The sequence below is a fragment of the Haliaeetus leucocephalus genome, unplaced genomic scaffold, assembly GCF_000737465.1.
Source record: "Haliaeetus leucocephalus isolate CR32 unplaced genomic scaffold, Haliaeetus_leucocephalus-4.0 Scaffold135, whole genome shotgun sequence".
NCBI classification, from domain to species: domain Eukaryota; kingdom Metazoa; phylum Chordata; class Aves; order Accipitriformes; family Accipitridae; genus Haliaeetus; species Haliaeetus leucocephalus.
Genome location: NW_010972571.1, coordinates 2,307,066 through 2,334,164, shown reverse-complemented (window position 1 = coordinate 2,334,164; position 27,099 = coordinate 2,307,066). Strand labels below are relative to the sequence as shown.

Below are 27,099 nucleotides of genomic sequence, written 5' to 3'. Positions count from 1 at the left end.
TGCTGCTGATTTGGGGAGAGCCTGTTCCCATTCCCAAAGCTGCCAGCTTTTTCCTTACCCAGATGAGTGCCTCAGTGTGTATTAACTCATATGAAGGTTATGCTGAGAGGCAACATTGGACATGCTCTTTCCTTTTTTCCCCGTTTGTTTAATTTTGATTACAGTGTTTCCCAAGCTATAGTTTCTTTCTGATTTTGTATAGGACCTGCGGTCTTTCTACTACTGCTTTCATGATGATTGGGGGAAAAGGTGTAGAAGAAGTGAAAGTGCGGGATGTAAAATCAAGGACTTGACTGCCTTTGCTTGGAAGGCTGACGGTAGCAGCAGTGAGGCTTGGACAGCTGTATGTGTAGATTCAGCAGATGTATTGTGTATTGCTAGGACACATTGCCTGCCTTCTTGCCTCTGAAAATACCTGACTGAGGCAAAGTTTATTCTCACAGGCACTAAAATGCACAAGTATTGTCCAGATGTGATTTTTATGTCTGCTAGAAGTTAAGGAAAAGAGCTGCTCTGCTGCTTTTGCTAACCTGGGATTGCAGGTGCAATACAAACCTTATGCGAGTCCTTCAGAGGCTACATTTTTTTCCACCTTGCACAAACAAAAAGGCTAATTAATTATCAAACCAGCTGGCATAATTCAAGCACCTGCGCTCAGAAACTTAACAAGCACAGTTACAGAAACTGCTCTGCTATATAGCTCAGACCACAGACAACCCTCCCCTGTGTCTTGCTTGTAGATAACCAATTTTTGTACAAAGCGTGGTGCTGGGAATCCTTTGCTGTTAGTGCTTGGAAACGCTTTCTGCTTTCCTCGGGCTCTGCTCCCTGGTGCAGCGCCGTGCTGCTCCTCGGCCGCGGGGGAGCGGGGCAGGCGGGGAGGCTGCTCCTGCCCCGCACCCCGCTCCTGCCTCCCCACAAGCCATTGTGCGACTCCAGATACATTTTTCATGCTCCTTTTTATGCTACTTCTTGTTTCGTTAGGGTGAAAGCTCTCTGAACTCCGTATTATTCCCGTATACTGTGATGAATACAACAGACCCCTGAACTCTCTTAGGCACTCCGGTTTCTACCGCGATGTGAATAATTGCTAAACTAAGCTCCACGTGATGTCATTTATTTCCAAACACAATTTTCTTATTGAAGTGAAGGGTGACCAATGTTTGAAAACACTGTGTGCTATGGCTTTAGTGGGGATATTGGCAAATGTTCCTAACAGTTTTTACAGTTCTCCTGTTTTATTTTTTGGTACTAAGTAGCTATATAGACACAAGCTTTTCATAACAGCCAGTTGCTGAAAGGCTCTCTTCTTACCAACAGTTGAAAGAATACTTATGTTTACATACTGGTTTGCATCAGAAATGGGAAGCTTCTCTCCTTGGATGCTCTATACTTGTCATATTGCTGCTGTTTGCTAAGATAATTTAGTCCTAAAAGAGATTATTAAGGATACTAAAAAAAAAGTATAATGTTTTACAAAAAACTAACCAGCAATTTTCTTTTTTAAAAAAGCTTTGCCTGTTGTTAGAGAGGTGGTGAATAAGAAAGATTTGCCTTATCCCTGATATGGTAGAAGTGCCGGTAGCTATTATTACACTGTATATATACATTCATCAGAGAGTCTGTGGCACAATCTGTAGTGCAAACTGGTAATTTTTTTTTATAGCGAAAAATAAGTGAGCGATCACATTTTTTTAAACCTGCAATAGCTGCTTGACAAGCATGACCCAGTAAAATTTTAAAATACTATTATGAGACAGTGTAGCATTCAGAGAATGTGTGTGTCAGGTCGTGTGTGTCCCCCGGTCCCCCCTCCATCTATTGGATTTCATTGCAGGCAAAGGCACAGAAGAGGACTTTGCCATTTGCTTTTGGAAAACAATTTCAGACTGCTGTGAGTGAGAAGAAAATTATTTTCACTTGTGTGGTTATAATTTTCCTTTCCTATAAGTAAGTCTAATACAAGAAGCCCATACATTTTTCCCATACTACAGGCTTTAAAATTCTGTTTAACATCCATTTGCGTGGGTAATGAAATAATGTTGAAATTTTCCTAGTAAGAATGTGAGCTGTATTTCTGTGGATCAGTGCTGTGTAGAGGTGGAAAAAAATCCAGCAGCACTAGATATATGTGTTAAATAAAGATATCGTGGAAGGAAACTCAGGAAGTAAATGATTGGCAATATTGGCCTTTAAGAAGGCATACTTAGTCTCTCAAGTTACTGCCTATTGAGATTTGTGGTTCCAGTTTGTCTCATGGTGCTGCTGATTTTGTCCTGTGTCTGACTACAGCATCAAAAAGTGTGGGGGATTTGACTGTTTGTACATAGGGTGCTTAACACTGTTGGGGTTTTTTTCTTCTTTTTGAAGGGAACTGATTTTTAGAACAAGAAGCAAAATCTTTAAGGTGCCTCATGAATAAAAAATTCTCCAAATATGTCAATTTTAAGTGACTGCACAGTTGTGTTTTATTAGGGCAAGCAAAGGAAGAAGTCATCCATTTAATTGCACAAAGAGATCAGAGGTAGAATATACTAAAAATAAGGAATCAGAATAGTTACCATATAGGCCAGGACAGGGTGAATACGTACATATAACATCACCCACTACATACAAGATGTGAAATTAAAGTGCAGATAACATGGACTTACACATTTGGAAATTTACGCTGACTGTCCTAAATCCTTAGGATGTGTGGACTGTTAAATGTGGAGGCTTGTGTGCTTTTAACTTAAAAACCCCCTTCTTTATCTTTGCATGTTTCCCTAAGAAAGCTTCTGCCGCTTTTTCATTCACTTATTACTTCCACTATTGTTTTGTAAGACCCTAGGATTCATCAGCACAAACTCTAGTTTTGCCTGATTCTGGGCATTTTCTTTGTGATACTTGTGATGCCTGAGTGTCCTTAGTGCAGTAGTTCCTACAGTTGTGATTTACGACAGTGTTAAGTAACTCTTTTGCACTACTCTGCCCCTTACGTTTTGGGGGAAATCAACTGTAAGAGGTCAAAGGCAAGTAAAACAAGAATGAATTTAAATAGTACTCTGAAGCTGTAACTTTTAGGGACCCTATCAGAGTATTTTGAATATGAGTGGTTGATAACATAACATCTAGGATAAGAAAATTAGAAAACTGAGGAAACATATTTCTTTTCAATGGTCCTCATAAGCCAGTTAGTGGAAGCATTTATTTCATGTGAGATCAATTTTGGTAATATTTTATCTTACGGTTAAATAAATGCTAGCCATTTACGATTGTAATACATCTTTTGTACAATTCAGTGTCTTTGAAGATAAAGATCTTTACTATTCTTTTTTTCTATCTTGCCTCTGTTGTACTGGGCTTTTTCTTGGCCATGTATAAGACCTTTGGATTTACCATGGCAAAAAATTAACAGGTTCCTGAACAGCTGTGGAGAGAGCACAAATTCAAGTGTTAATCTCTTGTACATAAATGCAAAGACTTAAAACATACCATCAAGATATAAATGTAAGATCACATACTAAATCTTAAACATTAAAACAACTTGAAAGAAGAAGGTACTCCTCTCTTGCACAACTTCTGTTCTGACTGAAATGAGTCTTTCAACTCTTAATCTTCATTAACTTGCTTCTCTGAGAGATTTCCAAAGTCTGGGAGACTTCTGGTATCAAGGTACCTTTGAAATAAAACTCTCTTTTCATCAGCCAGTTTCTCTAAACAAAAGGATCAGATCTGTGGCATTTCTTTGTGTTTTCAAAGCAGGAAATTGCTGTTTCTTGTCATTGTTGTTACCACTGACAGTGCATGGTAGGAGAAATACAGGGACTCTGGGAAAAGAAGTTTATGAAGTACAGAGGTCAGTTGTTGGTCTGGGAATGATGATATGACTTTTATGCACATCTTGGAAGGGATAAGACTGATTTTGTGTGTGGCATCATCTAACTTGCAGCTATGCATTTTTTTAAATAGGATTTAACTATTTAAAGTTTCTTGTGATAGGTTATCTGATTTTCTGAGTGAAGCGAAGACTCAATACCATGTAGGCTGCTGGAATTGATGACTGCTGTACCAATTCACCTTACTGAGTCAGGAGATGGAGCCAGGAGATCAAGCATCAGCCTTTTCCTTTTTCTTATTGCTCACTTGCTTATTGCCTAAAATTCCCAGCTATAACCTCATTCTTTTAATGCTGAGGTAAGTTGTTAGAAGTGTTTTTTTAGAAAATAGGAATGTGACTGTGAACTTTCAGTGGTAGGCCCAACAGCATGAAATATCTGCAATGTGTCCCACCGAGAAGGGTGTGGGAACCAAGTGCTTTTAGGTTAAAGAAAGAAGATGCAAAAAAGGTTGAGAAGAGTTTGCTTCATCCCAAAACTTCATTTGCGAAACACAGCTACCAGATAAGACTATTGACACAGTGTGTTACAAAATTGCTTCATAAAATAAATGTTTTGAAATGTCATGTGCAGTTAGCAGATGGACTAATTAGAGAGTAAATTATTTGTGGTAGGTAACCAACCGACGGGTCAAAGCAAAGTTATCACAAGAGCTCAGTATGCCTTGTGAAAAAAGATAGTATTTACAGAATTTGGGTTAAGCTGTGTTTCTTAAATTGAATCTAGTAGTTATCATGAGTGCAACACAAATATATGTCTTTAAAAATATATCTGAAGGTATAAAAGCAGAATACAGGAAAAAATTAGTGGGGTAGCTGTCCTGGTTTCAGCTGGGATAGAGTTAACTGTCTTCCTAGTAGCTGGTACAGTGCTATGTTTTGAGTTCAGTATGTGAAGAATGTTGATAACACTGATGTTTTCAGTTGTTGCTCAGTAGTGTTTAGACTATAGTCAAGGATTTTTCAGCTTCTCATGCCCAGCCAGGGCACCTGACCCAAACTGGCCAACAGTGTATTCCATACCATGGGACGTCCCATCTAGTTTAGGAACTGGGAAGTGGAGGGGCAGGGATTCGCCGCTCGGGGACTGGCTGGGTGTTGGTTGGCGGGTGGTGAGCAATTGCCCTGCGCATCATTTGTACATTCCAATCCTTTTATTACTACTGTTGGCATTTTATTAGTGTTATCATTATCATTATTAGTTTCTTCTTCTCTGTTCTATTAAACCATTCTTATCTCAACCCAGGAGTTTTACTTCTTTTCCTGATTTTCTCCCCCCTCCCACTGGATGGGGGGGGAGTGAGTGAGTGGCTGCGTGGTGCTTGGTTGCTGGCTGGGGTTAAACCACGACAGTAGCCTACTTTGGGGTTTTATTTTGCTTTTTTTCAGTGCCCCTACCCCTTTTTTCCCGTTGTCAATGGAGGCAACTGCAGCATTGTGAGAAGGTAATAGTGCATGAGATTTTGGTTAGAGACTGGTGGTTTACTGCCTGAATCTTGACACAGACCAATTCTGCTGTCCCACTGCATGACTTAGTTCAGTAACCACTTAGTTCATTAGTGGCAGGCCTAGGATTTTTATTTATAGGGAAATGACCAGAAAATGAAGAAAGAAATGGTTGGGTTTGATGGTGTTATAAAGAGGCTATAAAAGAGAATGGGTGAGAAAAAAAAAGAGAGGGAAAATAAATAAATAGAGATTAAAGTTACTGTGCAAAAGAACTAATGGTGATGGAAAATGCAAGAAAGGAAGAAAATGGAGCAAACTTAGGAAGTAAACAGATGCAGGATTAGTTTGCAAGAACAATCCTGAGACAAAAATGATTTCTAGTTTTTATTTTTGTAAAGCTTAGTGCAAAAAGGAATACAGTAAATTGACTGAGCTGGGCTGCTGGATGTTAGAGTGTGGGATGCTTGTGTTGATGTTCATAATGAGCACCTTTTGAGGGTAACACTTGAATATTACAGTGGTGGTTGCTTTAAACCCAGAAATCCTCCATGGCCACACTGTGTGTAGAACTATTCTGCTCATGGTAATCCTGTTTGGAAATTACTGTTCCATTCCAAATGTATGTGCCTTCCCATTTGTCCCTATGAATTGTCATTTTACCTTCAAAACTGAAATTTGTTGTATTGGTTGCCAGATACTTTCCAACAAAAGCTGCTTGGGGGATTCTTTTCCTGAGGGTCTCATAGTATAATGGTGTCAAGGAGTTTAAAATACAACCACCTTTCAAATTCAGATTTCTGTTTTGCTGACCTTCCTCTTCCCTTATTTGGTTTTGGCCTGGAATGAACTCTTGGCCTGTCCTAACTTCTTTGAGCTTTACCCTGGGAGGCAGTACGCTCACGTGTGTGATGCCCATCTTACAGATTTTCTGCAATCCATGTAATGGCTATGTATATTCTCTGAAACTATAGCCAATACAAATGGCATAGTGTTTGCCAACTTTGTTTAGGATATATTTGACACTTGCAGAAACACAGAACTACTTAGGACAGATATCCTGGTGCTGTTCCTTCTCAATTACTGCACATGCATTTCTTATTCAAGAATTAAATGTACAACAGTAAAGCTATGGTTATTTATGCAAAGTGGCTTTTTGTTTCCATTGACCTTTTTACACTTTTATATAAAACTAACACAGAAGCTCCAGAACAAAACATCCAGTTTTAATCTTAAGACACCGGCGCTTATACTGGAAAAGAAAAAAACAAAACAAAACCCAAAACTTTGAGGTGTACACATAATGGTTAGAGTCATAGAATCATAGAATGGTTTAGGTTGGAAGGGACCTTAAAGATCATCTAGTTCCAACCCCCCTGCCATGGGCAGGGACACCTTCCACTAGACCAGGTTGCTCAAAGCCACATCCAGCCTGGCCTTGACCACTTCCAGGGAGGGGGCATCCACAATCTCTCTGAGCAACCTGTTCCAGTGTCTCACCACCCTCATATTTATGTATTGCTTATAAAATGAGAATGCAAACACTGCTACCAATTTATACATGTAATGAAAATCATTAAATGATATTGGGAACTAATCATGGTAGACAAAGAGTGTGTTTGTGCAGCCCCAGTCAATGGCTGGGATACGTGAGCTTAGGTTAGCCTGTGTATTTCATTAATGCAATAGCTTGAGGGCAGGCTACCCTGTGTGGCATGAAGGCAGGAGTGGAGAATCAGGATCTGCGGACAGCTGTGCTACATGTGCCCATGCATCACAGCTGTACAGCGTGCTGGCCGGCTGCTGAGGCAAGGCAGTACCTTACTGCCACCGAGCTTCTGGCTGCTCTGCCAGGACCTCATCCCTGCTGCCCACGTAACACAGCTCCTGACTGCTGGCAAGTGGGGCTCTGCTAGCGTGTGCCTGCCCTGGGTGTGGGGGGCAGACAGCCTCCCCCAGCCCTGTCCTCCTGCCCTGTCCTGTGGCGGGTCGGATGGTGGCAGATTGCTAAAGATGAGCAAGGATTGTTTGCAGAAATACCATAGACCTGTATTTGCTAGTACTTGTTATTAAATTATTTTTTAATTTCTGGGTTATGTCTTATTTAATCAGGACTTCTGTATTTAACCTTAAACTAAGTAAAAACTGGAATAGAGGGGGGTTAAGAAACCCTATATATAAACACTCGTGTTGAAGTGTAGACATACTGACAAAATTCAGGCAGCTTAAAATGAGAGATGACACTTTGTCCTTAATTTGTACTAGTGGGAAAAAGGATGTGAAAGGATTTAAGTTGGGCAGAGTGCTGGGATTTGTGTTCTCACGCACATCCAAATGTTAACAATGAACTTAGTCTTTGAAGTTTTCAGAAAAAAAAACTCTTAAGGAAGTTAAACATAGATCTGTGCTCTGCAAAAATTTTATGTAAGTAGAAGATCATCAAATAAATAACTATTTTAAATTTATTTCTTTGATTCTGACTAAATCATTGTAATTTTCTCCTTTAATATTCCTCAAATTGCTCAATGGTTTTCATCCCTCTTAATTTTCTTGTCCAGATATAAAATCCCAAGGTAGGGATGTGTAGTATAATGTTGACTTGGTCTTATCAATAGTAGTGCGATACTAAGACACAAACTAAGGGTACTTAATGTTATCAGTATAACATTTCACTTTTTAAGTAGTAATAGCTGACTTAGGATAGGATACAACATTCCAGCTGTTTTATTTTTTTTTTTTTTAGATAAAATAATACCTTAATTTATTTGTATTCCACCAGCATGAATACATTCATTGCAAAGTGCATGCACATAAAAAGGAATCCATTTGTAAACTACATAATATCTTAACAATAAATAGTATTTGATCTAATACACAATGGTAGTGCATTTCTTGTTAAAACAGCAAGCTTTTACCAAAATGAAAACAAACTCTTATTGTCCTTATAAATATTTAAATAATTTTTAAGTACATTTCATACCAAGTATATAAAAATAGTATTTTTAGATAAATTAAGAGGTTTCATTTACATGACAAATAACGTGCAACAACTAACCACTCTCTACCAGCTCTATTTAGTTGATTGTCTAGATGACATGCAGCGATAATTGTCCCTTTGCCTTCACAGCACTGACAAACAGACCAGCAGGACCCACGATCACCTGAAGCAAACAGTGCCATAGATATTGTTTGGGAACAACAGTCAGACACTCAGGGAAAACCTTTGCTTCGATGAACAAAAGCCACCCATGACAATTCTTTTGTCCTAGACTTCCAGCTGCTCTGACCCTCAGGGTCTTTGGACTATCACAAAAGTCTGCCAAACAGACCAGTAAGTTATAACTGTATACAAAATGCTTTTCAACATGCTTCTAGAATCTAGAATTATTTTTTTTTTCCTATAGTATGAACTGGCAATACCTTTTCTTACTTTCTATAAATCTGAATTTTCATGTTTGTAAGTCTCCATGATTGCCAGAGAAAAGGTCAAATAAAGCAGTCATGCAGTACTCTCTAAATTTAAAACTGGCAGCTGTGGAACATGCTTCGAGTACCACTACACTGTTTCTCATTATACGTCTATGGCTTGGTAATCTTTATCTTTAACATCCCTTGTGCTTGTCACAATGTCTATTGGGAAATCTGGGGTCTGTGCAGAAACTACTCCAGCTGTTCCTTCCAGGTCCCACGATCCCGGCAGATTCTCAAGGCTTAGCGAGCTGATTGCTCCTTGGCTAAAGCTACCTTCCTCAGATCTGCTGGGGAGCACGAGGTGTAACGATGTCTCTGATGAAGAGCATACTGAAGAAGAAAGAGTTGCTGAAATAGACTGAAGAGGAGTCAAGGTAGTGCCTGAATGGGGAGAGGTGCATCTTAAAAATTGTAAATTGTCTTTCTGAATTACCTGATACTGGGAGGGGGAATTGTGAAGGCCCGGGGTATAATAAAATTCACCCTCCATAGAATTTTGCAGATTGGGTTCAGTTCTTTGGGGACTGCTGCCTATGGAGGACAGATCTGTGTTCCAAATGTCACGTAACGTGTTGCTGTGGCAAAGTTGTGCTTTGGTGCAAATAAAGTTCCCAGCTTGCATGTGCGTGCAAGGTTGATGAGTAGTGCAAGCCATTCGAGACTGCAGACTTTCCAGGGTAGGACTTCGAGATATGCCGTGCACAGCACAGAACCCAGGAGGCTTCTGGGATGTGAGCAGGTTCTCCAGAAGGTGCATGACGTTCTTCATATCCTTACTTAATCGTGAGACTTCTTGAGTTAAAGTTGTCACCTATTATGGCAGGGCAAAATATCACAGTATTTATTTATGCAGTTGTGCCTGAAATACACACATACAAACCTTTTTTCCTTCTAACAATATCAGCTTTGATCTGTGGCGTAGTGTCTTTGCTTTAAAGAAATATAGTCTACTGATATATGTGTGGGAAATAGTCCATCCATCTGCCTTACCACAGATATGTGTTACACTTCCTGTGGCATGCCAAAACAATTAAAGCAACCCAATAAAAACGTATGATGGAAACATGGTAGGCATAATTCACCTGATTTTAAATGATACTCTGTATATAAAGAATGGCCTTAGGGTCAGAACTGGGATGATTTCCAGTGGCAATATGACATCAATAACTTCTTGATTGATCATTAAATACTTTAATGTGTAAACCTTTTTTATTAACCAATTTTATACTGATGAATGGTATAAAAATGAGGTCTTGTGAAATCTTGTTCAGAAATACACATGTGAAATATACTGCTGTCTTCATAGTAGAATAAAAGAAACCCATACCCGAAGTTGTCGAATGCAAGTAGTAGTTATACAAAAATCTGGTGGACTACTACTAAAAACAAAAAAAAAGAAGAAAAGAAACTGGAAACTCTAAAACCCAGTAGCTACCTCTAAACATTTAAACAATATGAAAGCCTGTGAAACAGTTTGCTTCCATGTAGTTATGTTTATGCTTGAAAGGTATTGCGTGTAACACTGAGAGAGATAGTAATCCGTAACAGATTACTCTGGTGTGTGTGCAAAAGGAAGAATCATATTTGCTATTAAACCTTTTTTTTTTTGTAATGCTGAAACCACTGATAGGGTCCAATTAATTACACGAATTACATGAAGTCTTTAATCTCCCCAAAACTGCTGATTTGGGTGGGGATCAGATTGACAAGTTCTGAATTTGTGTTTTAAAGTAAATTGATATATGAACCTTAATGGGGACATCTGTTAGGACATTATAAGGACATTTTTGGAAATTAAAAGCTTAACTCAAACACAGAAGTGACCCACTCACCATTTCAAATGTGTTTGTTTTTCCTTTTTCCTTCTGAAGGAAAAGTTTGTAGGAAGGTAATATCGGTCAATTATTTTTAATAAAGAGAAATGAACTTATCAAGAGGTAGAAATGAACTTTGCCTCCATGGAGCTAATCAATTCATTTTAGATCAAACCACTGTCATTACTGTTAAAAATAGAGTTTCTCATCCTGACGCTAGTGAAAATACTCTGTTGAAACAAAGACCTGACTGCATGTTTATCTTCAGAAGGATAAAACACCTGTCAGAAGGAAAAAAAGCTAATCCAGGAGGCCTTTCTTTGACCCGAAGTAAAGACACCACCAATTAGGTGTCCTGCACAGATTAATTTTCATGTACTCAGAAGTAGAAATAGAATTTTCACTTTTCTGACAAGATAGTTCCAAAGAAATCTGCCGAAAAGACATTTCAGGCTGAGTGTGACTGCATTACTACAGGCACAATAATTATAAAGAAATTCCAAGTTAGAAGGACAGTAGGAAGCTCCAATACAGCTCCTATACATCTATTCGTTTCTCTCCGAGCTAAAAGTTCAAACCCATCATATTGTTTAATAGTATTGTAATGATCACACTACTCCTGGAGGGAAAATGCTTAAAGGGAGAAGGCACTTGAGTGACACATTATAGGATCTGTCTCTGTCTCTCTCTCCACCTCTCTTTCTTTCTGCCTTGTTACCTAATTAAGTCATGCTAGATAGAAAATAACCATGAGATCTCCTTCTGCCAGCTGAGATTAAGCTTTTGCCTGGTAGCTCATTTGAACTTCAGTTAATGTCAGGGATTAAAATTTGTTAGGAGAGTGATTTGTGAACAGGCTTCCTGTGGGGTCAGAGCAGCCAGAGAAGGTTCTTGGTACTGTCAGACTGTAAGGAAACACACTGAGATTTCTGGTCAAATCAACCATGCAAGAACTTCTGTGCTCCATTGGGAACTGGGAGATGGCACTGCAAAACCTCCAAAAGCTTCTTTGGGAAGAAAGTGGGGAGAAGGACAACTAAACCCATGGCTACCTAGATTCAGTGGTCACAGTTCTTTTTAGGATCAGCACTGGCCCCTACTTCTAGCAGATAAAGCAACTTTATTTTCTGTGCCTAATTTCCCAATTTGCATCCATTTTACAGGGCTTTCTGCAGTTATGCAGGTAGGAAGATTGATACTACCTTATGAGTATGCACCTTACCCAAACTATGAATGCTGTGTGAAAATACCTGCCACTTTAAAATATCTTGTTTGGTTTGGTCTATGTTTTTCTCTTCCATTTCTGATTTCTTAAAGGTTTTTTAAAAGTTTAATTATTCTTTAACACGTTTCTTTTGCCAATTCATTAAGACAATGCAGCAAAAATCAATCCCAGCATCAGTACATGTGGCAGTCCTGAATTTCTGTTAATTACAACTTGCTCTAGTGCCCAGATACTATTTTTGATATATCAGCTAGCTTTTAAAGTGCTGTCTCCTCACAAGCTTGCTCTCGCACAGCCATAGCAACTGACCTGATAAACCAGCCTTTGATGTATGCTTTAATAGTTTCCAGTAGTATGATAGTAGTATGTTCCAGACCTCATCAGAAATTGACCACCAGTTAATGAGATCTATCTGGACCAATACTGCTCAACACACAGGCAAAGCAAATATGTAATTTTCTGGATCATTTAAAACCTTTTCTGGATTTTTCAAACTGTTAATCTTACCAGATTAAACCTCCAATATCTGTGCTACTATTAATTACCATCTATCTCTATGTTATTATACTTATATAATGACATAGTTACTGTTACTATCAATACTATACTCTTTATGCTATCCTTTTTACACCCTGCAGAGATTCTTGAGCAGATGCAAATAAGCAGGTGTAACAGGGAACAATTTTATCAGTAACGTTAACAACATCACAGTGGTCCAGAAAGTGCAAAAAACCAGAGATTAAAAGCAAAAGAAATTTTAAGTCTGTGAAATAGAAATTGAAAGCAGGACAGTTTCCTCCTGAGCGAAAGGCCTAATTCCTTGCATGCTGGTAAGGCTATTGTCTTTTCAGGACTTCAGTGATTATTGCTAGGCAATACAGCTAGTTGTACAAATGGTTCCTGCTGTGCTAGGCAGACAGCTTTAAAATGATCTGTGAGATCCCAAATATACTTGAAATGCTGCCTTAACAGTTTCTAGGACTTGAAGAAGATACTGCAATGTTTCCAGATATAGAAACTGGGATTTATACAGATTTAGCTTGAACTAGCAAGAGGTGCTTCTCAGGCTGGTCAAAAGCAATGTGCTGGTACTTTTTTAGCAGACTCTGTTATAAAGAAAGAATACCTCTCAAAACAGAGGTTAAAAACCCAGATTTTTTTAGTTGTTTTAACATATGGACTTTAATAATAACACTTTCTGATACCCTGACCAATATGAGTTTTAGTAGTTGTAATTTGCATTCTCAAATTATTTTGACAGTTTCAGTATAAAGAGTATTTTTCTTAACTAGCGATATTAAAATTTTGTGCAGTTTGAATACTTTTTTCCATGCAGTTAAGTAGCAATGGAGTTGATAGTATTTAAACCTTTCCATAAAAATGATGAAAAGCTCTATGTAATGTAAGATGATGATGGTGATTATTGCTTTGTTTAAATGGTATTGGCTAACCAGGTTTCTTTGTTTTTCCATTATATATTCTAGCATTTAAATTTTTTTTAATGCTAAATTTTTTACTAGAATGCTGTCCTGGTTTCAGCTGGGATAGAGTTAACTGTCTTCCTAGTAGCTGGTACAGTGCTATGTTTTGAGTTCAGTATGTGAAGAATGTTGATAACTCTGATGTTTTCAGTTGTTGCTCAGTAGTGTTTAGACTAAAGTCAAGGAGTTTTCAGCTTCTCATGCCCAGCCAGGGCAGCTGACCCAAACTGGCCAACAGTGTATTCCATACCATGGGACGTCCCATCTAGTTTAGGAACTGGGAAGTGGGGGGCAGGGAATCGCTGCTCGGGGACTGGCTGGGTGTCGGTTGGTGGGTGGTGAGCAATTGCCCTGCGCATCATTTGTACATTCCAATCCTTTTATTATTGCTGTTGTCATTTTATTAGTGTTATCATTATCATTATTAGTTTCTTCTTTTCTGTTCTATTAAATTGTTCTTATCTCAACCCAGGAGTTTTACTTCTTTTCCTGATTTTCTCCGCCATCCCACTCGATGGGAGGGAGAGTGAGTGAGCGGCTGCGTGGTGCTTAGCTGCTGTCTGGGGTTAAACCATGACACGGTGACAGACATTTCTGATTTAATGGCACTTTAGGAATAAAGCTAGTTGCAGGGGAAAAAAAAAAAAATCCAGTGCAGCTAATCTGAGTTCAGATTAAATATGTAAGATTTGTGCAATGATATGATGGCTCAGTTTCAGCAAAATAAGTCCAGAAATCTGGAAGGTTGTGCAATTGGCTTTATCATGTAGGAGTAGAAGAAAAATTGCTGGTTTCTCTGCTGACTCAATAGCCAGCTCTCGGGTAGTTCCAGGGCAACCAGTCTGTCTGGGTAAATTAGGACACTAAGATTATTGCTATTAAACAAGTAAGGACAGAACAGAAAATTATAAAGGACTAGATAATTGTATTCAAGTCAATAGGGGTCCCATGAATTTGGTCTAGAAAAAGCATTCCCAAACTGCAGTTCTAATAATAATTTGTGGCTCTTCATTTTTGGATGTGAATGCTGCCTTCAGTTTGGCATAGATTCAGGACGGTGTCAGCATGATGGTGGCAATAAGAAAACCAGGTTTGGAAATTACTGCTTCGAGGACTTTTGGGGTCAAACTCTGACTGACTAGCTGCTGACTGAGAGCAAATGGAGGATCATGGAAATCCCAGGTGGCTGGGAGAAGAAAAGCTGTTCATGTAAACTGTTGAAAGAAAACCTGAGGTTGTATATATGATATCAGGCAAAAACATAAAGCAAACAATTTCTATAAGCACCTAAAGGAATAGTTAAAAGAGAACAGGCAACATACATTTCTCAAGAATAAACCATGGCAAAACAATTTAATTCTCTTCTTTATCTGAAAAGCTGGTTTAATAGATAAGAAGAAACAGTAGATATAATATATATCTTGTCAGACGACTTCTCAGATGTTACTGTCTGCATGACATTCTTCTAAACCAACTAAGAAAATATGACTGAAATGTAATCACTATGAGTTGGATTCATACATGATCAGAATGTTTTATGATCAATGGTATGCTATTATCCATGGACGTTTCAAGCCATCCTTTTTAGCAGCCTATCCTGATCTGTTTTTATTTAATGTTTATTTTTAATGGCTAAATGGAATTCATGTTCACTTTTAAATATCAGTAATATGAAATTCAACAAAGATAAGTGTTAAACATCGTATCTGAAAAGAAAATGTCAGAGGCGTGAATATAAGTATAATATTCTGCCTATGCAGAATATTATAGGAAAATGTCTGTGGAGTTTTGTTCAATTACAATTTGCAGGCATTAATCATGCTCCCAGGATATATCAACAGCATTTGTTTTTTATTGGGCACAGGAAGGGGGTTCTCTTCACTAGGAATGACTGTTGCAGCTTGAGATCATGTACTTTGTCAGTGACTTAAAAGATTTGAACAAAGACAATCCAAAATGCTACCAATGAAGAGTTTTAGAAAATGTGACAGGCAAAGAAAGACAGAAGGAATTTGGTTCATTGAGATCTGCTGGAACAGTATGTTTCCAGTGTAAATTGGTTTTAGAAGGAGAATGGCAATCAGCCTTTTCTTATATCTTCTAGGCATAAGAGAAAAAGCAGTGAACAGCATACCAACAGAGATTTACATCTAAGTGTTGGGAAAATAGATCTTTTCAGTACAGGAAGGTTTTGAAATGCCTGTTAGAGAGTTAACTGGATAATTGTTGTCATCTGTCATGGTAGTAATAATTTTTATTCAAAACTGAAGTCAGCTTTTGGTGTCCAGTTGATTTTTAAACTGCATGGCTTCCTCTCTCGATTAATTTATTTGTCTCAGGTGCCTTTCCACCAAGGAAAGGTGTGAGAGAGAGACCACAGCATATAGGACCTATGCCATGTGTATGCTATGTCCTGCTTAAAAAAGAGATTAACCTAAACTTTAAAGCATCAGCCATTTTTGTTACCTTCATCTGCCAATAGCTATTGAGCTAACATTAAAAGAAAGAAAAAAATTAGCTGGAAAGACTACTCTACAATCATCAAAATACAAGAGCAGAGAGAGCGCCAAAACAACAACAAGGTAGGAGTTCTTTGAATGTATGAATGTCAATCTTAAAAGGAAAATACATTTTTACAAATCTCAGGAGACAAAAAATGTGCTTACTTGGTGTTTATTGTTTACAAAGCTTTTATTTCTTTACACAAATAATACTAGGTTTTATGTCTTTTATGCTAAATTTACATAGCTAAAATCCAAAATGGATAGATTAGTTGTAATTAGTTTTCATTATCAATAAATGCCATTAGTTCACTTTTTGCCACATTTTTCTTGATTGAAGGATATTTTCCAAACACAATTATTGGGATAGCCTTGCTGCAAAATAATTTCTCTCATGTGATAATATAGTTATGAACTTGTTACAAAGAACATAGTTTTTATTACTGTAAGTCAGGGGAGCTCTTTCTATGACTTCTTAAGCTGCAAATTGAACTTCAACAGTACATGCCCTATGTAAAACTGAAGGCCTGATTAACTTCACCAAATTTTCTTTGTTGGCACTGATTATAAAATGACTGTTTCCATTGTGTGCATACATTTTTAGTATTAAGGAATATATTTTGCTTAAAAAAAAATAATGCTTTTTTTCTTGTCCTGAGAGGAGAATGAGATTGATTTTGGGCAGCTTGTTGTGAAATATGTTTTAAAATAATCTATTTATAATATTTCTTTAGGTAATTTAGAAAATAAGCCTATTTATTTAGGATTGTTCCTTTCATTAGATGAAAGTGAAATATCCCTGTGAATGCATTTTCTTTGTTCTGAATAAGTGCCAAATGCTTCGAGTATTTAAAGCACTTGCATCTAAAAAACCTAAAATAAAAAATAGCTGAATTTCCACTAAGTGCTCCAACATGCAGCTAAATAAAAGGCAATTTTCTAGTACAAAACCTGACCCTATTCATATTTCCTCATGTTTGTTTGTTTTTCAGTTGAATGGGAGAAATGTGAGTACTCTGTTCATTATCCTGTTTTAGTACTGTAATCGTGGGGTCTACTGATGTTGTAAAGTATGAAATCAGCCCCCAGATTCTGAAGCTGAAGGAGGCTGCCCTGGAGCTGGGTTATATATGGGAAAACCAGGGTACATGACAAAGAAATCTGAGTTTGTCTGCATGCACTGTCCAGGATGTCCTGTATATCTGAGCATGAAACTGTACCTGTGTATTTGAATGCAGAACATGTACATGTGCGCTCTGCAAATTATGTGAGAAAACTTATGACTAAAATTTGGATATTTTCTTATTTTTAGCTGGTCTATGTTTTAAACAATTCAGATTTGACTTTTGCACATCGAATCAAAGTGCAAGTATTTCCACACTCTTTTCATACTTTTACATTCAAATGATACAGAGCTACAGACAATGGGACAGTGATAGGCAGGTGCTTTAATCTAGACTTATGGCCATCTGTATTTCTCAGAAAATCTGCTCAGTGATTTCCTATTTTTACTTCTGGGCTCCTTAGTAGTTATGTATGATTGCACCAGCTAAATGGTGCCTCTGAAAAAATGCTGAATGTTTAGATGCACCCATCTGATCAGTTTTTGCAGACAAATGCATTGGAAAGACCAGGTTGTGAGTACAGACGTCTGCAAAGGAAGGATGCGTACTTGTAAGGCGGAACACCTATTCTTAAATTCTTGCTCTGCCTAATTTGTAGCAGGTCTTTGAATCAAGCTTTTCCCAGCTCAGAACATGTGCCATGCTGTTGGGCACTGGAAACATGCTGTTCCAGCAGATCTCAACAAACCAAATTCCTTCTGTCTTTCTTTGCCCATCACATTTTCTAAAACTCTTAATTGGTAGCATTTTCTTTTGGATTGTCTTTGTTCACTTAGTCTTGAAACTATCGCTTAAATAATTGGATTTTTACGGGAGCAAGAACCTGAACCTTAACTCTCTTGCCTGCCACATACTGAACACACTGAACTATAATGAAAGTCAAGCCTTTTTTATTCAGTGATTATTTAGACTAAGTGCAATGGGCAAACAGGGTAGGAGATTAAGTAGTCCTATTCCACTCCACCTTGCAATACTGAACCGAAGGGAAATTCCCTTTTATTAGATTGGATCTCATTCAGGCTCAAAATGCAAAGTGAGGTTAGGTGAGGGAATGAAGAAGCTGGGTAGCTATCTGAGCAGCCAAACAAACCATGGAGGTATACAATAGGAATCTGGGGTGTGTTCAAGTTTATCTCACATTGCCTAATAAAGTGTCAGTGCTGACTTTGGAGCCTACCCTCCTTAGAGGAAGTCTGTGCATCCATTAGTCCTAAAGTTAATAGGTAACAAAATCTGAGAAGTGAAATCAAGGCTCCGTCTTCTGTTAGTCCCCTTCTTAGGTAATAATCCTTTGGATTATGTAGTGACTGTCATATGTCTAAAATACTGCTAAGAGCTCCACTGGATATCTAAGCTGGGTATAGCTTGTTTTATAGATTTATCTCTGGGGTAACTTTTTTTTTGCTTTGCTTTGCTTTGCTAACAACAGACCATATTGAATATCTGAATGGGAAGATGCATGTCTTTGTTCCCCCAATGAACAGCTGAAGTGTTTTTAATCTAACTAGTGAACTGTTGTAATACAATTGCCTTTCATGAAAGCAGTTATTTCTGCATTTGTTGATTGGCTTCTAATATCCACTGGAAAATGTATTAATGAAAATGTTTGCTGCTGTTGGCTACTTGTGACCTGTTTTCTCATATTTTCTTTTTCAGGAGGAGTCTGCATGTCTTAATAGAGATATTTGTTTTTAACTCTGCCAGTATTTTAACTACTGCTAGCAGTCTGCTGTAGCATCAGTCATAATCTTCCATTAACGGTCATCATTGAGTGATGGAATGATAAAAGGGCTGGGTCTACAAGTGTTGTTCAATGCTTAATGTAACAACAAAACCCCCAAGGAACAGCTAGTGTATTCCAGCAAGACTACTCATAGGCTTATTTGGCTAAGTACCAAGTCAGTACTGTCAGTTCAGAAACTCCAGATGGGGCATGTTTGAATACATGTAGAATATGCAATTAAGCAGCCTTATAGTCATGAAGTTTTTTCAGTGTAAATTTTGATCCATGGGATGACTTGGAGCATACCCATCTGTCTCTGGTATTTGAGCCCAGAATGTTACCTATGAAATCTAAATCTACACCAGTTCAGAATTGCTTCTCATGTCTTTTTTTTATGTCCCAGTCCAATATTTGTCCATATTGTATGCCCATGCATTGTCACATTGAATTGAGAATTCTCATGTATATAAATGTTTCTATGTTTAAGACCCTTGCTTGGTCAGAATGCAGAATGCTGTTGCCTTTGCTAGGGGACTTTCTACCAAAGACAGAAAACAAAATATAGGTTTGGAAAGTAGAGAATACTCCTTCCAAGCACTGCAAGGCACTAACAACAATCTTAATCTTAAACATGTCTACACTAGTGTAGATGTACTCTTTGTAATGTACTCTATACAGCATGGAGTAAATTAATCTTAGCGATACTGCAAAGTTGAATATAAATGTTCCCTTAGGTTCCTAGACTGTCTGGTGTGTTTTCCAGAGTGTAGGTTTTCCATAATCATTCATGTAGCCTCATGTAGCTCTATAATCTTCTGTAAGTTCTATGAGGTTCTGTAATCAGAGAAAGGTATCTTTCTTTGCTGTGACTAAACAGTAAGTACAACTATTTTCAGAATTTTTTCAACATTATAGTGTTATTTGTATCATCTGGTTGCATTACTATTAATGTCGTTTTATCACTAACCAGGCCAGATGTCAATCAATTCAGGTGGTGCCAAAAGATGTCTTAAACCTACCAAAATCTTGTTTGGCTTCCACTTTTAGTACTTAGCACTCTCTGTTGGTGCAGGCCCCAGTCAGTTATGCAGTGTGAAAACAAATTCTGTCCTATACAGCAAGCTAGCAAGACTCCAGAAGTTGGTGGTACTCTCTTTAAATCTCCAGAGATTCTCCTCCTTTTACTTATAGGACTCGTAATACCTGCTCAACAGACAGAGACTATACATGAACCTACTTTCGTCACACTTCCTGTGGAAAGAAAAGAAGGATCTGCTGGTGATGACTTCTTTTTGTCTGACAACCTAATGATTGACTTGTTTAATCAAGAATTAGTGGTTCAAATCTGTCTCTATCCAAGGAGAGATTGCAGCAGTCTTGGGAGGTAAGCACCTCTTACTTCAAGTGAAGTCTCACAGGTAGCATATTATGTTGAAAAAATGGACTGGTCCCCCCTCCTCAATTTTAAAATAAAAGAGTGAACCATATTCAGAACAGTGAAAAGTTTGTCTCTGGATTTTGGATTCTGTTTCCTGGTGTGGAAACTTTAGTGGTTTACTGCATGTGGTCATATTTCCTTTTTTATTTTAGTGTGAGTAAGCAAGTTGCATAACATTTTGTTCAGATAGTGTTAGCAGGGAAAAATGAGGATTGTGCATGGAGGGAAATGACCTTCATCACGTTTTTTTTTTTTTTCTTCTTTTGTTTAACATAATGCCCTGCTCCAAGATTTATTTATTGCTTTTCACTAGAAAAGCAATGGCAAGCCCAGAACTGTTGCAGTTGAAATGTTTGGTTAATCCACAAGATGCCTACCTTAGCACATCTGCCATCATGATGTATTTTCCAGTTGCCTCTTGCAGATAACCACATAATACATCTTCATATTTTAAACATACCTGTCCTCTTCAAAGTCAAAATGAATGAATCAATATGAATTGTCTGTTTCAAAAGTATTACATAGGGAATATAATTTTCTATCATAATAGTATTGTCAATGAACACCTGGGAGATACTTTTGAGTTCTTTGACCAAGCCTTATAAAAAACTGTAGTCAATGGGGCATGACTTTTGTCTGAACTCTACAGTTTGATGTACAAATGAGGAGATGCATTCATAGTGACTAACTAACTATACATGCATTCTTAGCTTAGGATATTTAAGCTATATGTTATATAACCAAGTTAACCTGACCCAGAATGAAAGAAGTTTACAAGCCCAATACTTCATATATGGAAATAAAGAATAACTAGATTAAGTGTACACAATATAGAAGGAAAAATAAAATAAAACTTGACATTTCTGGTAACCGAAGAGATCAGGAAAAAAGAAGTGAATCTGTGTGGTTGGACTTATTTAAATCTTTCCTCATGTGGAATCATAAGAAATTGTCTCTAACCTGTTCATAGTGAAAGTCAGAGTATGCTAGGAACAGATTTTAGTCTTGCAGTATAACTGTGAAGTTAAAGTCTAATGCTTTCATCTTGTTAGCCAAAGTACTGCAGTAGCTGGATATATGAAAGAGTTTAGTCAGAGGACATCTATTTAGTGTTGGATTTGTCCTGGTTTCAGCTGGGATAGAGTTAACTGTCTTCCTAGTAGCTGGTACAGTGCTATGTTTTGAGTTCAGTATGTGAAGAATGTTGATTACACACTGATGTTTTCAGTTGTTGCTAAGTAGTGTTTAGACTAAAGTCAAGGATTTTTCAGCTTCTCATGCCCAGCCGTCGAGAAAGCTGGAGGGGCACAAGAAGTTGGCACAGGACACAGCCAGGGCAGCTGACCCAAACTGGCCAACGGTGTATTCCATACCATGGGACGTCCCATCTAGTTTAGGAACTGGGAAGTGGGGGCGGGGAATCGCCGCTCGGGGACTGGCTGGGTGTCGGTCGGTGGGTGGTGAGCAATTGCCCTGCGCATCATTTGTACATTCCAATCCTTTTATTATTGCTGTTGTCATTTTATTAGTGTTATCATTATTAGTTTCTTCTTTTCTGTTCTATTAAAGCATTCTTATCTCAACCCAGGAGTTTTACTTCTTTTCCCGATTTTCTCCCCCATCCCACTGGATGGCGGTGGAGTGAGCGAGCGGCTGCGTGGTGCTTAGTTGCTGGCTGGGGTTAAACCATGACAGGATTCATAGTTGATTACAGGCTTGAAGTTATTAGAAGGGAAGAATAGAAAGCACCACTGAACAATATTGGCCCTGCATTCCTCAGGTCATATTGCTTAAGCAGGAATGAATGAACTTCTGTTTTATTCTAAATAGGCACAGGTAAAGTGATTTGAAATGTTTGATATGAATGTGAACATGACTGGATTTGCATTTCTTTCGAGGAAATTCTCCAAAAGCATAGCATTCACCAAGACAAGAAAAGTTGGAAGAAGGGGCTTGGAGAAAGAATGAGAGGAAAGAGGGAAATGGAAGTACATCCAGAAGAGGATAAATCCCAAGAAAGTTAGGTACACTAACTATGCTAACCTCGCTTTGTTTTTAGCTCTAGCCTGTGACACAAACTTTTATATAGCTTTCATGTAAAAAATTAATCTGGGAAAGAGTTAAAAGCCCCAAACTGTCCTAAATGTAGGAACCCTATCCAGTTTTGCAGACTTCTTTATCACAAATTTATCATATTCCCAAGTTTTCTGAGTTTTTCAACATTCCTTGAATCATTGTTAATATTCTCCAACCCCCACAAAAGCTCATTACCTCGTCATTAAGCCTGCTGATCTGCTGTTTGGTCTCTTCTGCTTTGATAACAAGCACAGCAGCACCAATTTCAGCCTCTGAAAATAATTCAAATGCATGTAAATGAGAGAAGTATAATAACTTGGAAACAGCAATGCTATTCTTGCACTTATCCAATGCTTTAAATTTAAACCTAGTTTGCACTTGAATGGAATGAAAATAAAATCTTGTGTTTAATGTTCAGTGTATAACATGCAAGAAAAGTGTGACAAAAAAAAGTTCATACTGCTTGCTTCAGTCTGAACATGAAAGGACTGAAAATGACAACCCTGGTGCCAACCATGTGACATGTCACACAATGTTTTTAAAAATCATAGATACAATTAAGCTTCTATTATTATTTTTCTGTTTGGCTTTAACAGGAACAAAATGTGTCCTTACAGCCTCCATGCAAAAGGTACATAACCATGTGAGGACTGTTTATTCATAAAAGAGGAGATGTTGAAAAGTGTTGAAAAGGCGGTAGTTGTGTCACTTCAGCATTCGTCCACTGGTGTCCCTCTCTGTCTCTTTCTTTCTCTTTTTCTTTTCCATGTTGACATGCCCTATTCCTCTGTGGTGCTATTTTATCAACCTTTTCAAAGTGTAGGTCATTTAAGTCTTCCTAAAACCTCTTGCTATTTAAGGTTTTCACTCTTTTACTTCTAAAAATCTAGGTACTTCCATACTCCTCCACTTCTGTAAATATCTTTAATAAAAATTGAGACCCAAGTTTGCATATGGCTCTTTATGATTTTTTTTTTTTTTGGATTAGAATGTTTTTATGTTGCATTTTGTCCTTGTGTTTAGTACCTTCCATGCCCAAAGGTTTGGGAGCATGAGGCTCCTTGCTGATCCTACAATACTGCTGGTAAAATATAATGCATGAAAATACACTACTCTTTGCAAGCTGTTTTATCATGACTGTCTGTTAGCAGGAAAACAAGAAATGGCGTTTGGGACCCTGTTGTATTTTTCTACAGGACTAGTTCTGGTACTGAAATAGTACTGAAAGTACGGATATATGTTAAATCTTTTTATGCCACTCTGAGAATCAAAGAAACAAAGGGGAACAAAAAGCAGTTATGAAAATTGTTTTCTTTAAAGATTGATTTTTTCCCAGGCAAAACTCACCTCCAATTGTAGGAGATAACCTGGATTCCTGCCTGAGCTGATCAGAGCTGAAGTCAAAGGTTTGGCTTTCCTCATTATGGTTTCCATCTTCAACCCCATCAACAATTCTGTTGAGAAAAATCAGAGTGATGGAGCAGTTTCATAAGCAGTTTCATAAACATCACATTCATAATTACATTGCCAAAATTACTCCTAAAGGGCACATTGTAAGCAATGGTAAATTTTGCACAACATTAAGTTTGGAGAAAAGTAAAAAAGATTATATTGGTATAACTTCTTGTGAGTCATTAAAGATTAAACTTACTGTTAGAGGAAAGAATGTGAAGCCAAACATAATTAATTGAAGTTTCAAAATTTTCATGACTTCTGCAGTATATACTGGGTCCTAACAAAACCTGTATTGATTATAGTTTGCTTTTCATATCTAAAGTAATCTGTTGCCATTCTTTCTTCTACACAAACTAAAGATGCTTCACTATGCTCTTGTTGAGTTTAACTCTCCCTGCGCATAACAATCAGGCTCTTGTATTAGGCTTACTTAGGCAGACCCTAAGCCCGAACATAATATATTTATGAAAGCATCTCTGTAAACCACAGTCAAAAGTGTTGTTGCCATGCAAATAGCTATTCTCAAATTTGATTAAAACTAACTAGCTCAGGCAGAACAATCTTGTTTGCAAATTGTGTATAGGAAGATGTGTAGACCAACCTGCAGTGTCCCAGTTACATTATTGTTGGTATTGGATCTAACTACTAGAAAAGGCGTTTTTGTCAGTTATCTCTATTCATGCATTGCAGTTGACCTCCAATTTGCAGTGTCAAGAAATCCAAAGAGAAAAAAAAAAAGCATTTCATAATAATAATAATAATGTGCTGCATATAAAGAATAGAAAACTGGTATCAGTTGGAAGAATCAATATACATTATTAAAAATATATAATTATGAATATTTTTTGTTCTCATTTATAATAAATTGTACTATAAAGGGAACTATTTTAAAGTCAATGAAAGTGACTCAAAAAGCTGCAAGTTGACAGATGTGGAGCATCAATTTCTTGTTTTGTCCAGGCACAAGATTCAGAACTTGTCTTACAGTAGGCAGATGAGTTAAATACTAATCTGGAAGGGTGAATACAGAGAGTTCTTGGCCTCTCAATCGTGATAACTTTGTGATGATGGAAATTAAACTTTCCGTCTACATAAGGATATTCTCAAACAAACCTCTTGACTGGAAAGACCCATGTAACTTAGAGCTCTGCATGCATACCATATGTTGTCCTTCCTGGCTCTTCATGTGGGTTTAGGGCTCTGTGTCATGTATGAGTGTTCATGACATCAGCTGGATGTTACTAGACTTCACTCTAGTCTTAACCAGCCTCTGGGAGGAGATGAGAATCAAATGTGGTGCTTCAGCTGCTCTGGCCTATACTGTTATCTGCAGCTGAAAACCTGCTTTGTTTGAAATTTGCTATAAAACCTATTTAATGTCATCCGGCCTCACTGCTTCAAAAAGCAAATTTTAAACACCAATATCCCTTTTGTAGAGATTTCTAATTATATAAAGTGATAACATTTTAACTGCCTTTAAAGCACACGAGGGAAAACCTACTCAGACGTGACTTGGAATTTATAGACACTATATTCTTTAAAGTGTTTAAAGATCAGACTAAAAAGAAACCATAGTAGCCAAAATAGCTAGTTCTGGAGAGTCAAAAGACAGGCTTCTATGTGGGAAATATCTAATGGGCAAGATGCTGTGGAGCGACATAATCTAGTGAGTTGAAAACATGAGGGAACAAAAGTAATTGGGAAGTCTCACCCCTTTGTGAATTAGCTATTGTACAGCCCTGAATTTTCTCCTGAAGACAGACACCTCCATTCCTAGAAGCCAAAAAGTCAGAAAAGATTAACGTGTGACCAGTTCTATCCAGTCAATCAGGGCTAGAGTGCACTTATCCATGTGGGTCTGAGGAGATTCAAACACATAAATGCCTTCTCCCAGGACTGCCTTTATTATCACTTACACTTTCTTCCTCTTGATGCTCTTCTACTTCATAGGCAGTATCCAAAAAGTGATTGGGAAGACTATGACTGTGTCCTAGAAGTTAGGATGCTGGCTTCTCTTCCTTGTGCCCAGAACTATTTAAATATTTTACCCATTCTCTGTGCTTTATTGCCTTCACTGTGGTGTACAAAGAAAGAGCCCGAAGCACTGGTGAAGCGTTCTGGTTGGCTTACTCTGGGGAACATCCACAGTAGAACAAGTTCCTTAAGCAGACAAAGTATATTCTCTTGACAAAGTGTGGTTAAACACCTCACAACTGCAGTGACTGGACATTTCAACCAGAGTCTTGCCTTCCCCTTACACTGCTCTCCAACAGCAAACAAAATGGAGGATCTTAATTAAGGTCTTATTTTCTCTTTAATACTTACTAAGAAACATTTAAGGCTCTTTTAAAGTGGTTTTAACTTGTCAGTTTAAATGTTCTAATACTATAAATTCATTCTGGGAAATAATATGAAAGTGTTTCGGCTGGAAAACAAAGTCTGAGAAACACATACATCTTGGGCCAATTTTCCAGCCTATTAACAGGATTATTGTGCAGTTATAAAATTATGAATGGAAATAGGAAATAATAATATATGTAACAATACTTGTTTCACATTTGCTCTTGCAGCCTTGGGTCCTAATGTCTAGCTGCGTATGTTCAGAACAATAATGAGATTACAATAAGATTACATTGCAGCAGAAAATATGAAAGCTAGCTTTTCCCTGAATTACCACTCGTTATGCAAATGCTAACGACCTTTACTCATAGCTGACCTGAGCCAAATTCATGTGAGATCTATGGAAGAAATGAGAAAATATCCTCTATGCATTTCAATTTTGCTAGTGTAGAAGCTGGTTTTCAACACATTATCTTCCCCTGTATTGACAAAACTAAAATCGGTTTCTGTCCTGCTCCTATTTGAAATGTAATTGTATTGATCAAATATATGATGAGGGGGAAATATTTCTATATAATTTTCCATGTCCTTTTTATGATTGCATCCTTAGGGACAGGTGTCTTGACAGAGCTAAACAAATATTGGTCAAGCTGTGGCTATTTCAAGTTTGCAATGGCAAGTTGCTGAAACTACCACTCCTCCTCTAGTGAATAAAGGAAGTTCTTGAACATGTAAAATACTTCAAATTATAGAGCCCAAAACCTGAACTGGAAGATTAACTGTCGCAGCTCCTTGTATGTGAAAAAAGTGACTGTGATTTCTGTGAAGAACTGATCCCAATACTCTTGGTTAATAGCTAATTATTACATTGCAGCAATTTAGAAGTAAGATACATAAATCACCTTACAAGTAACATAAAGGTAAAAAATGGAAATATTTAAAATTATACACTAATTGTGCCACAATAAACTATTATATGACTCTTGTTTATGTAAAACGTCTCAGAAAAACAGAGTTTCTCAACTCCATATTTACTCTTTACATAACTTGCATTATCATGTTTCCTTTCTCTAATGTAAAAAAGAAGTAAATATTTCCTAAAATTACTAGACAATAGTTTTCCATTAC

At 37.6% G+C, this 27,099-nt stretch overlaps 1 protein-coding gene across 1 annotated transcript in view; it reads right to left on the bottom strand.

Annotated features, from left to right (window-relative positions):
• Positions 1–8,894: 8,894 nt before the first annotated feature.
• Positions 8,895–27,099, bottom strand: part of KCNH8 (potassium voltage-gated channel, subfamily H (eag-related), member 8) — a 208,782-nt gene continuing 190,577 nt past the window's right edge. Inside the window, exons 14-16 of the mRNA XM_010585899.1 lie at positions 23,524–23,630; positions 22,372–22,448; positions 8,895–9,605 (exon numbers count right to left, since the gene is read on the bottom strand). Coding sequence (XP_010584201.1) covers positions 8,895–9,605; positions 22,372–22,448; positions 23,524–23,630 — 895 coding nt within the window. The remainder of the gene's footprint in view (positions 9,606–22,371; positions 22,449–23,523; positions 23,631–27,099) is intronic.